Raw genomic sequence first — 18,752 nt, 5'->3', positions numbered from 1 at the left:
TAGCTCTTGCTTTAAATTAAAGGACAGGAAAATGACAGAATCCCAAAATCCTGAGCACTTTTCTCCTGAGCTCACAGATCTGTCCATGCCAACACCACAGAGGACAACTGTGAGGGCTGGGGCTGGCCCTGCCCAGCACTGACCCACCACCAAGCCATGGTTTTCCCGTTAAACCATTGCATCCATCTCTCTCAGCCCTTAATTTTGGCTTTTGTGGGCCCCTAGAAAAATATTTCTAACTCCCTCTCTCATTTAGCCTTCAAATTCTCTGTTCACATTCGATCCTGGTTGTTCCTTAGCAACAAGCCCCGTTCCCAGGTTCTCTCCTTTCTCTCCTGATATTTGCCTTCATGCTGAACACTTTTTGGAATGGCTGCTTAAATTAGGAGTTATCATTTTCTGGTTGAAACCCTCAACCTGTGGTTAAGCTGACCCACAGAAATACGAAAATAAATCAAGGGTATACAGAGTGTGACCGTAAATCACATCATGAAATGGTTTCTGCTGGAAGGGACCTTAAAGATCATCCAGTTCCATCCCCTGCCATGGGCAGGGATGCCTCCCACCAGAGCAGTGCTCCAAGCCCCATCCAGCTGAAAACCTCTTGTTTCTGCCCTCCCTGCCCAGGGAGCATGGCTGTCACCCTGAGGGAGCAGCAAGGCTCAGAGGTGGGCACAGTTAAACAGCCCAGTGCTCCTTCCTCACTCTGAGACCTCCCCACGGGAGCTGGTGAGCCCACACAGAGACATCCACAGGTTTTCCCTGTGAGCAGGAGGCACACCCATCGCTGAGGGTGTCTGGGGGCACCTTGTCCCCAGCTCCCACCAGCTCTGCCAGACACTGGGACCTCCCCGGCGCTCCTCCTCACCTCGGACCAGTTCCCCACGGCCCACTGGGAGGGACAGGGCACGTCCCGGTGACAGGGCGCGGTGGCATCGGGCCTGGGGAGGTGCTGGCAGGCTGCAGGCTGCAGGGCCCTCTGCTCGTCCAGCCCCACGCTCTGGATGCACAGCACTGTCCTCTTCATCAGCCCCGAGCTGCCACACGAGGCCGAGCACTGCTGCCACTCCCCGACCCACCACCTGCACAGGGACAGACAGGGAGGGGAAAGGAAAGGGGAGAGGGAAAGGTCTCAGCCAGAGCCAGCACCAATGTGCCAGGTTCCATCCTGTGGCCCATCCCGTGGGGCCGTGGGGGAATGAGGGTCCCAACTGCAGCCTGTGCGTCAGCCCAAGGTCAGGGAGCCCGGATGGAGGGTCAGGGATGGGTCAGTCCCCGAGTTGTGCCAGGGATGGTTCTGTGCACAGAGAGGAGCGTCCTGCCAGGATGGGACCTGCAATGCAGCTCGTAGCCTGAGGACAAGCAACACCCTGCAGCTGTCAGGCAACCCCAGGGATGCTCTCATGGGCCAGCACAGGGTCTGGGATCCATCCCTGTGGATGAGGGAGAGGAGAGGTGTGAAGAGCTGCACACATCCTGGGGCAATCTGGCACGGCAGTGACCGAGGTCCCCCCACTCTGGTCATCCCCCAGGGCTGTTGGACACTAAGGATGAGCTGAGGAGGGGTGGGAAGGGGAGGGTTGGACCTGGCTGGGCAGGGCTCCTCGCTGCAGGGGCGCTGCTGGTCGTCGGGGCGGGTGAGTGCGTCGCAGAACCGCTCCTCCACGATGCCAGCCAGCTTCTCCACACAGTGCACCACCTGCCGCTGCACCCCTGTGGGCATGGACACGGGCACGGGCTCTGCAGGGGCTTGGGAAACCAAACCACCCACACAGGCACCGGCTCGGCTTTGGAAACCACACCAAACCACCCAGCACCCTCTGCCAGCAGGTGACAAGAGGCCCTTGGTAAGTCTGAGCCACCAAAACAGGGGAAAGGAAAGGAAACCACCACTTGAAGCTGCAGACCCAAATGTGCCGAGGTTCCAGTGCCCTTGCAGAGCCCCGAGGCACCAGTGCAGCTGGGGCAGGAGGGGTGACTGTGGAGGTGCTGCACCGGCCTGGCAGCACTGCCCAGAGCCCCATCCAGCCACAGGAGCCTGTGTGCACGGGGGATTTTGGGGGCTGTGTTTGAAGGGAGCCAGCAGGCAGCACTCAGCTCTGCTGGCAGCCCTGCCCCACCACAGCTCTGGGACAAATCTCTGGCTGAAGCCCTGTGTCCTCGAAGCACTCGGGGGTGATGTTTTCAGGGGTGACCTCACCACGCTGCCTCAATCCGGCTTTTGGCCCCGTTTTTGTAACACATACTTGACCTGTGCCTTGGAGAGCTGTCACCGACCCACTGCCACCAGCTGAGGCTGACAGAGCCCTGCTGAGGCTGCTGAGCTGGGCTCTGGCTCAAGCACTTGGGAGTTTACAGGCCCCTGGGGCTGACCAGAGGCTCACCCTGAGCTCTCCCAAATCCACGTCTCAGCTCACTCCATCATCCAGCCCAGGGAGAGAGGCTCAGCCCTCCTCCAGCTGCTTACCCTCACCCGACTCCTGCCAGATTCACTCCTGTATTTCCCTTCTGTTCTGGAAGGCAAGTACTCAAATCGTGCAAAGCAAAGCTGGTTTTAAATAAAAGCCATCTCCTGGCACTCTGTGCTACCTAGAAAGCACGAGTGTCCTTGAATTCCCCTTTCTTCCAGTGCCAGCCGCTCTCAAGGAAGTGCTTGCTCCCCCTGGCAGTGTGCCAAGAACATCCCATTCCATCAGCTGCCCCAAAAGCCGCCCCGGGGACCCCGGTGGTGCAGCGGGGCAGGATGGAGGGAAGCGAGTGTCTGACACATGGAGCCACAGCAGGCACCTTCCGTGTGCTCTCTGTACAACCCTGGACGTGCTCCCCCACGCAGAGGCCCAGCCAGGCGGGACACCAGCCCTTCCACACTCCCGGATTTCTCTGAAGGTCTTTTGTCTCCCTCCCGACGCCGAGGAAGGCCGGGCGGTAACAGGACACCGCGCCGGGAGCAAAGCGCTGATAAAGCGCCGGGTCCCGTGAGCGCCGCGGGGGCAGCGGAGCCGTGACCTCGGCAGATGGCCCTTTTATTTCCCCCCTAAGACCCCCTGAAACCGAAGACCCGGGAATTCCTGAGGCGTCCCTGGGGATGCTCCACCTGCTCCAGCTGCCGCTCCGCGGGGCGGGGCCGGGCGTGCCGCGGGTCCGCACTCACCGGTGCCACACGTGGCCGTGCAGGTGGTCCAGGAGCCGAAGCGCCACAGGAACTCGGGCTGCTCGATCTCGTTCTCGCTGTCGGCCGGGCGCTGGATCGTGTACTGGTACCGCACCCCGGGGTTGGTCTCCTGGAACAGCAGCTGGGGGGACAGGGGCCGGTCAGGGCAGGGGGCGGGGGGTGGCATCACACACACCCCGGGGGCTCCCCGGGGAGAACGACCTGCCCAGCACGGCCAGAAGTGTTCAAGGCCAGGTTGGACAGGGCTTGGAGCAACCTGGTCTAAAGGAAGGTGTCCCTGCCTGGAGGAATTCCCTAAATTGCTGGGAACAGGCTCCCGCTGCTCCTGCGGTTGACACAAGTCCTGACAAAGCACCTCCTGCACCCACGCTGGAGAGGGCCAGCAGTTTATCCCTGTTTTTCTTAGCCTAAGCACTCCCATTATCGCCAAAGCTTTGTTGTTCTTGGAGCTTTGGCGGAAGCCAGGGCGTCTTTCCAAAACCTCTCCATGAATATTGAAACACTCTTGTCCAAAGGCTTTAATTAGGCTACAAATCCCAGAAAGTGATTCGCGGGCGCCGAGCGCCAGCGTTCCCATTAACAGCAGCTCTTGGAGGCAGCGAGCCCAGGATCCTGCTGCTCAGCCACTGAGGAAGGGAAGGGTTAGGGAAGGAGAAGATTTTGGCTGCTCAGGGAGGCCGAGCTCCAGGAGAGCCTGTGCAAAGGGGCTGGTGCTCCGGAGAGTGTGTCGGGATGAGCCATGACCGCCGGGCAGGGGAGGGTCCTGGGGGTCCATGGGATGCAGCTCCGTGGCCATCGCTGCCCCTGCACCACACCTGGCACCACGAGGGGTTTCAGCCTGGAGCTGGCTGTGCCATCCTCTGTGGGATGATTCCCACTGGCTTCTCCAGAGCAAAGCCTGGCCCCACGGGCACAAGGATATTGACTCCCAACAGCTTTGTGTTAACTGGCAGATCCCTCACCCCTGACCAGCCCAGCCAGAAGCACCAAGGGCTCTTCCCCTGCTCTTGATAAGATATGGGAAGGGCCTCAGGAAACGGCTCTTTCTCCTCACGCTCCCTCTCCCGTGTAAATATTTTGAGGAAGGCGGGAAGGGGACGAGGCTCAGCTGGAAGTGCTGTGGGCTGGAAGCGCTCGCCGGGCCGGTGGCGTGTGCTTGGCTGCTCCAGTGTTGGCTCCCAGAGAAACACACTCAGCCAGGAGATGCAGAGCCCCACCCCCTGGATGCAGGGAAGTGCTGTGATGGACCGTGGCAGCTCAGCCCTGCCCAGGAAGGCAGAAGATCCGGGGGCTCTGTCCCCCCATCCTCCCTGCTGTGTATCCCATCCTACCTGGATCCACACGGGCTCCACGGTGGGCCCTGGAGAGGTGAGATTCTCCCAGTTCCCCGTCCTCTTGTAGGTGAAGGTGGTCCCTGCCACCCTGTAGTCCCCGTTCCACTGGATGGTCCAGCCACCATTCAGGAAATACTTCTCCGGGTCCTCGCTCCGCAGCGCCAGGAAATTCCCGGCTTCTGCGACTTCTTCAATCCGGATCTCCCGGGCTCCCACAGGGATAATCCCAATATCAACATAGCCTGGGAATGGAACCGAGTGTTGGTCTTGGGGGAGACGTGGCAGAGACAATTTGTGCCCTTGGGTGGATGAGTGTCCCCTGGGTGGGTGTTGTGTCCCCTCTGTGGGTGCTACTGTCTCCTGGGTGGGGGCAGTGTCCACTGAGTGCCAGCATCATGCCAATCCTTACATCTCTGTAAGGCACCCATGGGCACCAGACCCCACCTTGCACTGAGCCCAGCTGCATTCCCCGCTGTCTTAACCCAAAAAACCTGACAAGCTGGGATTAAAAGCTTCCCTGGGAGTGAGCAGCAGCAGCAGCAGCAGCAGCAGTGGCAGCAAGCCTGGCTCTGCATGGAGCAGGCACTCAGTGTTTTGGGGACAGTGCTGTGCCCTTACCCAGCCCCTCGCTGTCCTCGAAGGTCTTGTGGACGGTGTGGCAGGTGGAGCCGTCCCCGTGGCAGACCCCACACCGATCCTCCACCGCGTGCGAGTCGATCTCGTAGTCACAGCCCACGTTCTGCAAGGGACCCCCATCAGCCCCAGGGCTGGGGACACCCCCGGCTCCCCTCCCACCCCTGCGAGTCCCAGGGGCACGTGGCCGTGAGCTCTAATGCCTCCCACGTGGGACCCTGCAGACCACAGACCACCACCCACTCCCTCATTTAACAGAAATCCAACGTCTTCACGTGTGCTTATTCCATCCCAAACTTTGGGACAGTTTCCCTAGGCAAACAGATAAAGGGATCGGTTCACTGCCACTAAAGGCAGCTGGAGGACCCAGGGCACAGCTTGGCAAAGCCTCCCCAGCCACACCAGGATCTCCCAGACCATTTGCAGCATCAACTGCACCATCTCCAACGGATTCACAGAATCCTGGAGTGGTTTGGGTTGCAAGAGACATTAAAGACAATCCAGTTCCAACCCCCCTGCCATGGGCAGGGACACCTTCCACTAGACCAGGTTGCTCCAAGCCCTGTCCCACCTGGCCTGGGCTGTGCTCTATATCCTTGGGGCAGCACAGAGGCTGGAACACGTGTGTACGACACCCCCCAAGGAAATCAGGAATGCTTTCCAAGTGGGGAACGGCAATGGGAACCACCTCAGCACGGGAGGGGGGGGACGCTGGTTCCCCAAGGGATGGGTCACGTGTTTTCCCAGGCAGGGCCGTCCCTGGGCTGGCTCCCGGAGGAGCAGACAGGACCCACCTTGCAGATGCCGTTGATGCACATGTCCCGGCTGGCGTCCCGCTCGTAGCACGGCGTCCCGTCCACCACCGCGTCCCGCAGCTTCTCCGCAAAGTACTCGTGCTCCGGCCGGCAGTGCAGCTCGCAGGGGTTAACTGGGGAACCCAACAGGCACACACTGAACCCCGGCAGCGGGGGCAACACACCTCAGCCCTGCGAGCCCAGCGGTGTCAAACGCTGCAGGCGAGTCTCGGGCACAAACAGCGCTCGGACCCTCTGCGGGACCGCGTTTGAGGGTTTCTGTGTCTGAGGTCTCTGCCCTCCACTCACTGTTGTTGGGCACTGGTGTCCACTTGTAGAGCTTCCCTTTGTAGAGCATGGGGTTGAACTGGCTGCACTGGACCTGGCGGAAGGAGGGCTTGTCCGGGGGGCACAGCCTGACGTTGCAAATCCGGAACCGCTTCCGCTCCCCCAGGCAGTACCGGCCCCCGTACTTCGGCCTGTCCAGGGCAGGGAAAGGCAGATCAGGGAGGGGTTGGATGAAAGAGACTTCAGGGTCATGGAATCCTAGGAGGGTTTGGGTTGGAAGGGACCTTAAAGCCCATCTCGTTCCACCCCCGTGCCATGGGCAGGGACACCTTTCACTATCCCAGGTTGCTCCAAGCTCCATCCAGCCTGGTGCCCGTCCTGCAGCTGCTCTGGAGGAGCTGCTCTCCATCACACCCAGGATACCCCTCCAGCTCTGCTCCTCTACTGCCCAAGGGAACAGCAAAGCTGCCACTGGTCTTTTTAAACTAAGAGGGACTTGAAAAGCCACAATAATTTCCTCTCAGGTTCCTGCCATGCTGCCTTTCCCTTTGGCCACACCACTCTCCATGGTCCATGTCCCCACGACCTGATGGAAATTCCTTCTCCAGGACACACTTTGCTGAAGAGAATGAAGTTAATGATTATTTTGGGGCTGTGTTTACATGCCCTGCCCCGAGGGAATGTCTGTGGGAGGAGGGGTGCCCAGCACACACGTTTGCTCACTCCATCCCAAAGGCAAAGCTGGAGATTTACCTCCGGTGGCCAAAGCAAACAACTGCCCGGGAAATTCCGCTGCTTTCCCAGTGTTTGCTCTCCCGCCTGTCCACAGCTGTGTTTGGAACACTCCATAAACTACCACAGCACTTCTGCCACGGAGCTCATGTCAAACCAGACCTGGCTCTTGACCTGGGTCTGAGACAACACAGCACTTCCCTCAACAGCCCCACAGCACGTGCCAAACGTGCCCCAGGGAGAGGATGGGCAGAACACACGTCTGGGCACATCAGGAGCCCATTCCTGGGGCTGCCAGGGCTCCTCATGCCATGGAAAAGCGATTCCCCCGGATCATCACTCACAAAGCCCTTTTCCTCTCCATCCCAGGGCACTCCAACTCCTGGGAAAGCCAGGGCATTGGGCTGAATCCTGTGCAACAGCGATTTGGTGACCAAGGGGACATCTGGGGAGCAGATGGATCAGCCCAGAAATCATGGGATGGAGAAGGCAGCTCCTCTGGCACTGCCCGGATGCTTCCAGGCGGGAGCCAGCCCTGGCTCATGGAATGCAGCAGGCTGACAAACTGCAGCAGGATTTTCCAAAACAACTCTGAATCAGGCTCCAAGAATGCCTGGTTTGCTGTTCTGTCACTAAAGGACACTGGGATGTGTTTTACATCTCTGAGTCTTTGCCCTTTGTTTGAGTCACTGCAACCGCTCCCTGCCTGCACAGACCAGGAATGACCCTGGGAGGGAGCCAGAGCAAACCCGGCCTCTCCAGAGGCTCCCGGGGGTCACCCCAGCAAATAAATGCCCTGAGTGTCCGAAAGCCCATCGTTCAGCCCAATAACTGCACGATGGCACAGCCTGGCTGTGTGACACAGCCGGGGTAGGACTGCACTGGACATATGATGGTTCCTGGCTTTACAGGGAATAAGGAGGAGTTGGGTTCCTCTGCTCTGGAGCCAGGCTGGGAGAGCTGGGGGGGTTCCCCTGGAGGAGGCTCCAGGAAGACCTGAGAGCCCCTTCCAGGGCCTAAAGGGGCTCCAGGAGAGCTGGAGAGGGACTTGGGAGAAGGGATGGAGGGACAGGACACAGGGAATGGCTTCCCAGTGCCAGAGGGCAGGGTTAGATGGGATATTGGGAAGGAATTCTTGGCTGTGAGGGTGGGGAGGCCCTGGCCCAGGTTGCCCAGAGAAGCTGTGGCTGCCCCATCCCTGGGAGTGTCCAAGGCCAGGTTGGACGGGGCTTGGAGCAACCTGGGCTGGTGGAAGGTGTCCCTGCCCATGGCAGGGGTGGGATGGGATGGGATGGGATGGGCTGGGCTGGGCTGCACTCACGTGGGGGTGCTGCAGTGCCTCTCAGCACTCTGCACTCCGGCCCCGCAGCTCCGGGAACAGGCAGCCCAGGAGCTCCAGGAGCTCCAACCACCGTCGATGGGCTCGGGCCGGTGACCCACAGGAACACACTCCCCGTTGAAGCACCACTGCAGAGGGACAGCAGAGAGAACAAGGCTAAGGATGCAGGAACTGCTGCCGAGTCTGAGAGCCCGGTGCAGGGTGCAGGGACACCCAGCACACACACTGTCCCACGGAAATCCATATTTTGCTTGCACAGGGGTGCCTGGGGTCAGCTGGGCTCTGCCAGAGCCTGGAGCACCTCAAACAATGGGAAATACAGAGATGCTGGGCTGTTTGGGACTTGTCTGAGGTAACAAACCCAAATCTCCACTGAGACCCCTCATTAAAGGAATTCCCAACCCAATCTCAGCCCAGAGGGAAGAGCCAGTGAGGCTCAGAGGTGGGGAAGATCCCAGGGATGAGCATGCACCACCACAGCAGACAGAGAGCAGAACGAGCCTGGTGCTCTCCTGCCATGGTCATTAACTGTTGGCTTCACCTTCCCAAGGATTTCTAAGCTTCCCTGCAGGCAGCCCCTCCTGGGAGCAGGGGGTGTTTGGACAGAGCATGGGCAGCAGGATGAGCCTGTCCCTGTGCTGGAGCCTGTGAAGCTCCTCTGTGTGCAGGACAGGGGGTCCCTGAGGCCATAGAGGGTCTGCTCCCCGTTACCTTGTTGTCCCCACAGGCTGTGCCATCCACAGCCGCATCCAGCTTGGAATGACACGTGTTCCCCACCGTGCACCACAGCGTGTTGCAGACGCTCTGCAGGAAACAGGTTGTGCAGGACACGGTTATTGCCCCGCCAGCCCTCCAGCACAGATTTAACCCACAAGGAGAGGGGGGCCCCAGCAAAGCCCCCACCCCAGAGATCCCGGGAGCCCCTGCTCCGCGGGGGGATCCCAGCTTACATCCATGTCGTCGCAGAAGGTGGAGTAGGGGCCGTACTGCAGCCGGCACTGGTGGCCCACGTCGTACAGGACCCCCGGGGGCACCAGGGGGAAGTCCAGCACCTCCCGGGCTGGGGGGTCATCCAGGCACAGCCCCCAGCCCCGGCTGAAAGAGAGAGGGCAGGGCAGTGTCACCGGGGCAGGGAGGAGCAACAGCTCATTAACGTCCCGCCGTGAGGAGCAATTAGCAATTAGCAATTCTCCCTGACAGGACTCCTGCTCTGCAACCAGCCCTGGAGCCGCTCCAGCACCGACGGGCACGTGCGGGTACCTGATTTTGGGGGTGGGAGCCCCCCAGAGTGATCCCCCCGCGTCCCCCGGGTTTGGCAGGACAGTGGAAGGAGAAGGGACAAAGGCAGCGGCTTCTCCCTGCAGCCCCTGGGCTGGTGCCTCCCTCCGCTCCTGCTACGATACTTCCCAAACATGCACGGAGTTGTCACCAGTTCAGCCTTCAGTGTTGATTTAAACAAACCCGTTTCCAGCAAGGCAAAGCCTCTGGCGAGGCCGGGGCAGATTAGATTACTCGGGTTTGTTGTGATTGGGAACGGCTCTGAATTAACTGGAAACGAGATTCCTTTTTAACCCAAACCAGCAACACGGAAACAAGGGCTGGAAGCACGGGAGAGCTCCTGCTCTGGGGTGCTGGCAGAGCCATGGGGCGATGCCAGGCAGAACCACCACCCCCTCCTCCCTTTCCCATCCCACCCAGTGAGTTCCACGCTGGACACCTGCAAACAGCTCACACGGCTGGAGGCAGCCCCCTAAAGTCCCATGTATATCCTTACTGCAAAATACTTGTATGTCCCTATTGGAAAATTCAGGAAACAGGTTGATTTCAGCAGCCCAGAGGCTTGAGAGCCCCATTTCCAGATTCCCAACAGCAGGAGCATCCTGCCTCTCCCAGCCCAGTGGGAAGGATGGCACTGGGCAATGCAGGACTGAGCCCAGATGGATTGGGCATGGATTGGGCAGCTGGACACAGAGTCAGGGTGCAGCCTGTTCCAGGCACACAGGGGGTCACTGCATGGCACCCCCAGAGCTATTTCCATTGAATCCCAGAATCCCAAAATGGTCTGGGTGGGAAGGGACCTTAAAGCTCATCCATTCCACCCCCTGCCATGGGCAGGGACACCTCCCACTAGCCCAGGTGGCTCCAAGCCCCGTCCAACCTGGCCTTGGACACTTCCAGAGATCCAGGGGCAGCCACAACTTCTCTGGGCAACCTGTGCCAGGGCCTCCCCACCCTCACAGGGAAGAATTCCTTCCCAATATCCCATCTAACCCTGCCCTCTGGCACTGGGAAGCCATTCCCCCTTGTCCTGTCTTCTTTTCCCTTGCCCTGTTTTCTTTATCTGCTGGTGGAAAACACTTGGAGTATTTTCTTTAAAAATGGAAGGAATGGTGTCTGCACTGGGAGAAGTCCAGGCTTAAGCATTTCATCCTGGTTGAGCCACATGTGTGACACTGGTGCTGCTGTGCCTGTTTGGGTCCCACACGGGGCCCCACGTCCCCCCCAGACTGCCCCAACCCTCCTGCCCCCTGAGCTGCTCAGGGCATTCCCTGTGCTCCCTGTCCAACCTGGGGGTGACTGAGACCTGCACCAGCTTTCCAGTGCTCTGGTCAGAACCTACTTCTCCATGAAATGCTTTACAATTGTTCTACTGGTCTCTTCAATTGGCCAAAACACATCTGTAAGCCAGGAAAAGTTGGCCTGAGTTTCCCTCTGGCTTTGCAGGGATCTGCAGTAAATCCACTCCGCAGGGAAACACGCAGGGGTCTGAGCTGCCTCTGCCTGTTCCAGCCCTTCCCTAACGAGCTGGATGATGGAGTGGATGGAAGGATGATTAAATCCCCATCTGTGAGCAGGCTGGGAGGATCTGCAGATACATTTGAGAGCAGGATTAAAATTCCAAAAGCTCTGAGAGAACTGGAGGAAGGGTCTAGAAAGAGCCAGGACAGAATTCAATAAAAACAAAGGCAAGGATTGGAGCGACTGGAGCTTGGGCAGAATCAGCTGCACAACCAGGAGCTGGTGGAGGTGGCAGGAGCAGCCAGCCCCAGGCCCTGGGAAGAGGAGGATGATGGAAGAAGAGCTCCAGCACTGTGGAAAGAGGCTGAAAAACTGGTTGTTTGATGTAGAGCAAAGACTGAAGGGAGAAGGGACAGACTGCAGCTGTGCCAGGGCTGCAGAAATGAAGGGAGGCTGCTCCATCCATCCCGGGATCAGGGTGCAGGGAAGGCATCCATGAGACACCAGATCCTGTTTGACAAGGATGTTCCACCAGCTGGGCTGGGAAAGAGCTTGTGCCATGGTGAGTGGGGGGAACAAAGACCCTTACAGCATCCTGCAGTGGGGAGAGGGGAAAATCCCACAACTGCTGCCTGTGCTGGCATCCCACATCAGCCTGAGCCAGGGAGGGTCCTTCCCTGGGGACACCACTGCCACAGCAGGGAAGGGACCTCTTCCAGTGCCCCTGGCTGTCTGAGCAGACCCTGACCCAGGAGGGTCTCCAGCCCTGGCTGCCCTGCAGTGCCAGGGCTGTGCCACTGCCAGGAATCACTTGGAGATCCTTAAACACTCAGCAGTGCTTGTAAAATAATAATCTTCTGTACAAGAATAATAATCATCATCTGAGAGTGGCTTTTCTCCAAACGTGAGGCCTGTTCCAAGCACAGCCAGCAACCCCAGGTCAGCAGGGTCCCATTTGCTGGCTCACTCCTTCCTGTCCTCCTGCCAACACCACATCATAACAACTCATGTCTGTGCTGGCCCCTGGCCTCTCCCTGGCCTCGGGGATGTCACAGCCAGGGACAGATGCCTGCTGGCTTCCTTCTGAAGGAAGAGCTGCCCCTTCTGGGGGGGTAAAGAGACCAAAACCCAACCAGAGGAGCACCCAGCTGCTTTGTCTCTCCCCCATCCCAGCTCAGAGCAACCCAAGGTCATCACAAGCAGGAAATTCTAAATGCAAAAGTGAAGGTTAAAAGCAGAGGGCCAAGAGCACTCCAGATACAGAAAGGCTCCATTCCTCTGAAAGCCATAAATCAACAATAATTCCCCCTGCACGGGGCCAAGCCCACATGTCCCAGGCTGGGGTTTAGGAGCAGGAGTTCAGCCCTGGCAGCCTCCCCACCATGGAGCACCAGCCCCTCATCCAGCTCTCCCACTGCTGCTCCTCATTGTTTTCAAACCTTCCCGTAGCAAGGAAGGAAAATGTTCCTCCAGTGCAAGTTACTGACAGACGTAAATCTCTGGGCTGTGTTCCTTGGAACTTCATAACAACAGCCTGAAAAATCAGTCCTGGGTGCTAAAAATAAACAAACCCGGGGAGGAATCTGGCTGGGTCTCGTTTCCTCACGTGATGCCTCCTCAGGGTGACAATATCCAGCCCGTGCAGGGACTGCCGAGAGCATCGAGGAAACCACTCTGGCTTTGCTTGTGCAACCACAGCCCCTGTACCACCCAAACACTCCTGAGCCCTCTCCACAGCATGGGGGAGGCAGCCCAGGGAGGTCATGGAATCATAGAATGGTTTGGGTTGGAAGGGACCTTAAAGCCCATCCAGTGCCACCCCCTGCCATGGCAGGGACACCTTCCACCAGCCCAGGTTGCTCCAAGCCCTGTCCAACCTGGCCTTGGGCACTCACGGGGATGGGGCAGCCACAGCTTCTCTGGGTAAAAGACCCCCAGATGCTCTCAGACAGAAGCTCTTAGAGGTAAAAGCATCCCCCTGTGCCCTGGCCCCGAGCCCCCCCAGCACGCCCAGCGAGGAAGAAGAGGAGGAAGGACTTACTCGAGGAACCGTGTGATGTACTCGCGGCTGCAGCGGGACCAGGTGAGTGGGGACGTGTCATACAGGAGCTGTGGAGACATGATGAAAGGTCTTTTCCCAACTGGCTCACAGTCATTGCTGCTTCCATCATGCTGAATCCCAAAACTGTGTAAGAGCACAGTCCCACAGAGGGGAGATGAGCCACGGCCACCACAACCACGCAGCCGCCGCCTCCCGGCACCGCGACACCGGACACGGCCCCGGCACAGCCCTGGGGACACGGGCAGGGACAGGGCATCCAGCACCAGGGACAGGGCAGGGACAGGGCATCCAGCACCAGGGACAGGGCAGGGACAGGGCATCCAGCACCAGGGACATGGCAGGGACAGGGCATCCAGCACCAGGGACATGGCAGGGACAGGGCATCCAGCACCAGGGACTGGGCAGGGACAGGGCATCCAGCACCAGGGACATGGCAGGGACAGGGCATCCAGCACCAGGGACATGGCAGGGACAGGGCATCCAGCACCAGGGACTGGGCAGGGACAGGGCATCCAGCACCAGGGACAGGGCAGGGACAGGGCCGGGGGCCTGGCCCTGGGGGATGTTTTACTGATACCAAGGACACTGCCCCCAACTTTGTCCTGTGCTTTTATTTCCCACTGAATACTCAGGAATATTAAACATGGGGCAACCAAAAACTAAACTCTGGAATGAAATCCCCAGGGGAGAAAGGAGGGGTTGCAGCAGTGAGGAACCACTGGGAACCTCCCAACTTCCCCCTGTGCCTTGTCCAGCCCTGACTGAGCAGCGCAGAGGAAGAGGAGGAGGAGGAAGCTGGTGGTACCTGTGTCCGAGCTCGTGGGCCACGGTGAAGGCCAGGGGCAGCCCCGTGTCCTCGTTGATGTTGCAGCTCCGGTGGGGTTGGCACATCCCCGCCACGTGGGACAGCCCCAGCGTCTCACAGGGCCTGTTCATGGCAGCACAGATGTCCTTCCTTGGGCAACAGGGACAGACAGACAGACACAGAGCAGAGAGGGCGTTGGAAGGCGGCAGGACAGAGTGTGGGACATGGCCCAGACACACGGACAGCGGCCAGACAGAAGTGAGAATGGAGCCATCCAACGGCCTCCACAGTGGAAACACTGACGACCTTTCCTTTCCCCTTTCCTCTCCCCTATCCCCAGCTCATTATTCCCCAGCTCATTATTGAGCCTGATTAATGGGAACTGCTGCCTGCGTTTATTCCGTTGTATAAATAAAACCGATGCTGGAATAATAAAGCAATTCCTGTGGGGAAGCACAGCCCAGGGGTGCTGTGGTCCAGGGCAGCTCCAGCCACCCAGGAGGAACAACTCCATTAAGTACAAGGCCTGAAGCGCCTCATTTCTGCTACAAAGCAACTTCCCAGAGAAGATAAAGCTGTTGTGGGTTGTGAATCATCACCCAAACCACCACAACGCTGCCAAAAGCCAAGGCACAGCAGCCTGAAACCCTCAGAGCAGGGCTTGTCTGTAAGGTATATAAACTTGGCCAGAGCCATGAATTCCTGTTGGCTCCATGGGAGGTCAGGGGCTTCCCAGAGGCTACTCTGCCAAGCCCAGCCTCCAGGAAAAAAAGGAGTTAATCCCTGTGTACAGCTCCTGGGAGGATCCAGCCGCTCTGGGGCTTGGCAAGAGGGCCACGGGGAAAACCTGGTTTGGAAACTTCAACTGGAAACCTGAGATTCGAGACCAGTTCATAGAATCAATGAGCCCTGGAATGGTTTGGGTTGGAAGGCACCTTAAAGCTCATCTCATTCCAGCCCCCTGCCATGGGCAGGGACACCTTCCAGCACAGTTCCAGCCATCAGGAGCCAGATATCTCCCAATTTCATGTTCCATATCTTAGGTGCAGGTGTCCAGGCAGGGCTCAGGCGTGGACAGTGAGGTTTCACCAGCTCCCCCCGGGATGTTCCTCTGCCTGCCCCTCTACCTGCAGCCAGGGCAGGTTCTTCCTGACAGAGCAGCACCTACAGCAGCACATCAGAAGGACACGATACCTGGTGAGCAGGACGGCGACGTCGTGGTGCAGGGGATGGGAATCTCCTTTCACATTGATGCTCTTCTGCCACTTGCAAAAGCTTTTCAAGGTGTTGTCTGCATGGTGGGAGATCTTCAGGTCCTCCTGAAAGAGAAGAAGCCTGCTGTCCTATCACTGCTGGAGCTGTTTGGGTTTTGGGGTGGAGAGGGGAGAGGTCTGATCTCAGACACATGGGAGTGGAATCGGCAGTGACTGCCATCCAGATGGAACTGCTCCATGTTTATAGGTTGTAGGCCGGGTGGAAAGAAAGTCCTTTTCCTGCTTTCTTTTCATCTGTGATTCAACCAAAACATGAAATCATCCAGTAATGGGGGTTAAGAAACACTGCAGGGAAATATCCTGTCCTGGCTGGGGGCGAAGGACACAGCTGGGAGCCCGTCTGAGTGGCCTCAGAGCCACCACTGCAGCTGGGACACGGCCACCCAGGGACCCACAGCCCTCTGCTCCCACACCCATGCTGACTTAGCACAAACCATCCTAAAAATCAGACTCAGCAGCTCCTCTGGCCACGCTGTCCCTGACTCCTCTGGCCAAGACGAGGGCGCAAATGCTGGATTTCTCTTACACAAACTCCTCCAGGCCACGCAGACGGCACGGGAGGGAGCCTGGCTTTCCAGGCCAGCTCCCAGTGCATCCCAGCCTGGCTTTCCAGGCCAGCTCCCAGTGCATCCCAGCCTGGCTTTCCAGGCCAGCTCCCAGTGCATCCCAGCCAGGATGGGCTGAGTCACGCTGTTTGCTCTCACCTCCTCGTGCTCCAGCAGGATGAGCCGCACTATGGCGATGTTGATGGGGTTCCCGATGCTGGCGTGGTGGAACAGCCCCGCCACCTGTGACACGGGAATGCCAAGGAAACACGGCTCAGGACAGAGCCCAGCCCCGGGACACGGCTGCTGGCACGTCCCTCTGCAGGAACAGGAGCTCCAGGGGAAGCTGCTGGAGGCTGTTGACGACATCTCGGGGAATTCCCCAAATCAAGGCAAGAACAGACACGGGCCTGGACCGAGGCCTGTGATGATTTCCATTTGCACTGGATATGATCTGTGCAGAGGCTGGAACTCATCCCGAAACGCCCGGGGAACCCCTCTGCTCTCACCAAGAGATGTGTTTAACATCTCAAAGGAATTCGGTGCTCTCTGGGTGCCTCCATCACCCCCCAGAAATCCAGGGATGTTACCTGAGGTCCTCTGCCCAATCCCACCCTTTCCTGGCATCAGCCAAAGCTCTCTTCTGGAATGCAAAGAGGTCCTGCCCCGGCAGCAGAAGAGGGAACAGACTGAACCAACTCACCCTGACTTATCTGCTTCTTCTGTGGCACCAGCAGACTCCCCCACATTCCCACCACAGTCTGGTGCTCCTTCCCAGAAAAGCTGTTCCCATCTCTCCTGCTAACCCAGACAGTGCCAGCTCTGGCACCAACCATCTCCCTTCCCTGGAGCATGTCTCCCTTTGGGGGACCTCCCTGGGAGGCCACTTCACCCAGCCCATGGAGGGAAGCAGAAGGGAGCAGCCCTTGAGCCCCACAGGAAGGTGAAATGGTGTTGGCTGAGCTGCTCTCACCTGCACAGAGGTTTTGCCCTCAGGTTTGCTGCCACCCACCCGTCCTCCCATGGGGTCAGAGCACTGAGCAGGGCAGCAAAGCCAAGGGGGGTGGGAAGAGCCTGAGTGGTGAGAGCTTTGCTGAGGTGCCACCAGGGATGAGTCCTGGCAAGCCCTGGGGTCTTCTACCCAGAGAAGCTGTGGCTGCCCCATCCCTGGAAGTGTCCAAGGCCAGGTTGGATGGGGCTTGGAGCAACCTGGTCTGGTGGAAGGTGTCCTGCCCACAGGGGGGTAGAACTGGATGAGCTCTGAGATCCCTTCCAAGCCCAACCATTCCCTGATTCCATGTGTCACACAGTGGCTCTGCCCTGCCCGGCCAGGACTCACCATGTTCATCACGGTCAGCACGTACTTCTCGATGTTCTCACTGCCATGGAACTCCACCATCTTGGTGTCTGCCACCACCAGCGTTTCCACCCACTTCTCCCTGCTGATGGAGCGCTGCCTAATTCTTCTCCTCCTGTGCTGCTTCTGCTCCCACCGTTCCCTGCGCCTCTCAGACCGCTCCAGGCTTTCCTGAGATCCTGAGGGATTAGACGGGGAAAAAAGGTCTTTTTTTCTTGATGAAATGTCTGCAATTTTGATAAAATATTTTTTTTTTTTTTTTTAGTTCAAAGGAATAACCTTTGGTGTGGAGAAGACTCCACACTTAGACCCATAACTTATGTGCATTTTGCTGTGCTCTGTGCTCCAGAAGACTCTGAGCTCAGTCTGCTGCACATGAGCATGATAGAAAAACAAACAAAGCATTTGAAGTAATTTCTTTGACTGGAACAGGGCTTGCAATATTCCACAAGGAACACGGAGCTTGCCAGAGCAGAGTTTTAGGGTTTTTACTGACACGGGAATTTACAGGCAACCCTGCAGAGATGCTTGAGAAACAACCTGAGAAACCCTGAGAAACAACCCTGGTGGCTCAACATTTTGGATTATCATCCCAGATCTATATTTTTCAGGGAGGCACAGTTCCCAACAGGATAAGTTCTGTGCCCCCAAAGCTGGACTGAAGTCTTGAGCCAAATCCCACAGCCATCAGTGCCCTGGGCGAGCCGAGACCTGGCAGGACAGCACAGAGATTTCCTCAGGCACATGGAGACTGAACTCTGCTCCTTCCCAAGGAGAAACAACAGGAATGTTCAGTGGGCTGAGCAGGGCCGGAGGCGGAGGAGAGCTCCTCACGCACACCAGCAACTGGGAATTCTCCAGTGGAGCCTTTCCCTGTGACGCTGCTCCAAGATCAAGGTCAGGGTCAGCCCCAAGCTGGGTGAAGGCTTTACAAACCTCATCCCACACAGTGGGAATCGCTTTCACGACCAGTTTGGGAGGCTCAGCCTCTCTTCCCTAACAATGGACTTTTACATTTTATGGACTGTAGTGTACGTTAGCTGTGAAAGGGCGTTTGATCCCCCAGCCTGAAAAATCCCAACTATCTGGATAATTTGATGAATTGCTAATACCACTGTGACAGTTTAATCGCAGTGGCTTCCTTGGAGCTCGTTTCCATTGTGTCCTTGGCTGCTGAGCTTCCAGCCAGGACGTGAGGGTACTGCAGAGCAGAGGGTGCCCAGGGGTCCCGGGGGGCTCGTGGGGCATTTTCCTGTGGGATGATCCCTCTCAAACACTTGCCCAGCTGTACAGACAGGCTGCACCACGTACTGACAGAAGCTAAACAACACCCAGCAGCCCGGCACCATCTGGCTGTTGTGGTGCTTTGCAAAGCAAACCAGGAATACATCAGGGCAGGATGGAAGGGTGGCAGTCACTAAAATCCTACAGACTTTGGGATTCCTTTCCAGGGCATGCCCAGCACATCCACCCTGCTAGCCCTGACTGCAAGGGAGATCCACAGGGGCCATAGTACACCCCGAGAAATGAATTTTCAAGGATACACTTCAAAGTCAAGAATAGACTTGAGTCAAGAAAAGAATTCAAAGACTTGAAGAAGCCGTTAAGATTATTACCACAGATTAAATAATTAATTTAGATTATCAGAAGAATGCCTGAAAATAATCTGATCATAGCA

General features: G+C 57.8%; 1 protein-coding gene across 5 annotated transcripts in view; it reads right to left on the bottom strand.

Annotated features, from left to right (window-relative positions):
* Positions 1-18,752, bottom strand: part of ADAMTS7 (ADAM metallopeptidase with thrombospondin type 1 motif 7) — a 35,200-nt gene that overhangs the window by 13,596 nt on the left and 2,852 nt on the right. For 3 of the 5 annotated variants that reach the window (XM_064669345.1, XM_064669346.1, XM_064669347.1), the window contains exons 4-18: positions 17,057-17,253; positions 15,877-15,960; positions 15,093-15,217; positions 13,899-14,048; positions 13,073-13,216; positions 9,243-9,387; positions 9,004-9,096; positions 8,275-8,420; positions 6,243-6,412; positions 5,934-6,067; positions 5,125-5,245; positions 4,504-4,748; positions 3,152-3,293; positions 1,587-1,713; positions 869-1,082 (exon numbers count right to left, since the gene is read on the bottom strand). In XM_064669345.1, coding sequence (XP_064525415.1) covers positions 869-1,082; positions 1,587-1,713; positions 3,152-3,293; positions 4,504-4,748; positions 5,125-5,245; positions 5,934-6,067; positions 6,243-6,412; positions 8,275-8,420; positions 9,004-9,096; positions 9,243-9,387; positions 13,073-13,216; positions 13,899-14,048; positions 15,093-15,217; positions 15,877-15,960; positions 17,057-17,253 — 2,237 coding nt within the window. The remainder of the gene's footprint in view (positions 1-868; positions 1,083-1,586; positions 1,714-3,151; positions 3,294-4,503; positions 4,749-5,124; positions 5,246-5,933; positions 6,068-6,242; positions 6,413-8,274; positions 8,421-9,003; positions 9,097-9,242; positions 9,388-13,072; positions 13,217-13,898; positions 14,049-15,092; positions 15,218-15,876; positions 15,961-17,056; positions 17,254-18,752) is intronic. The other 2 variants (XM_064669348.1, XM_064669349.1) reach the window with 2 other exon arrangements.

This window comes from Pseudopipra pipra, chromosome 12 (genome assembly GCF_036250125.1).
Source record: "Pseudopipra pipra isolate bDixPip1 chromosome 12, bDixPip1.hap1, whole genome shotgun sequence".
Classification (NCBI taxonomy): Eukaryota; Metazoa; Chordata; class Aves; order Passeriformes; family Pipridae; genus Pseudopipra; species Pseudopipra pipra.
The sequence above is the reverse complement of the archived record's forward strand: the minus strand, read 5'-3'. Positions and strand labels throughout refer to the sequence as shown.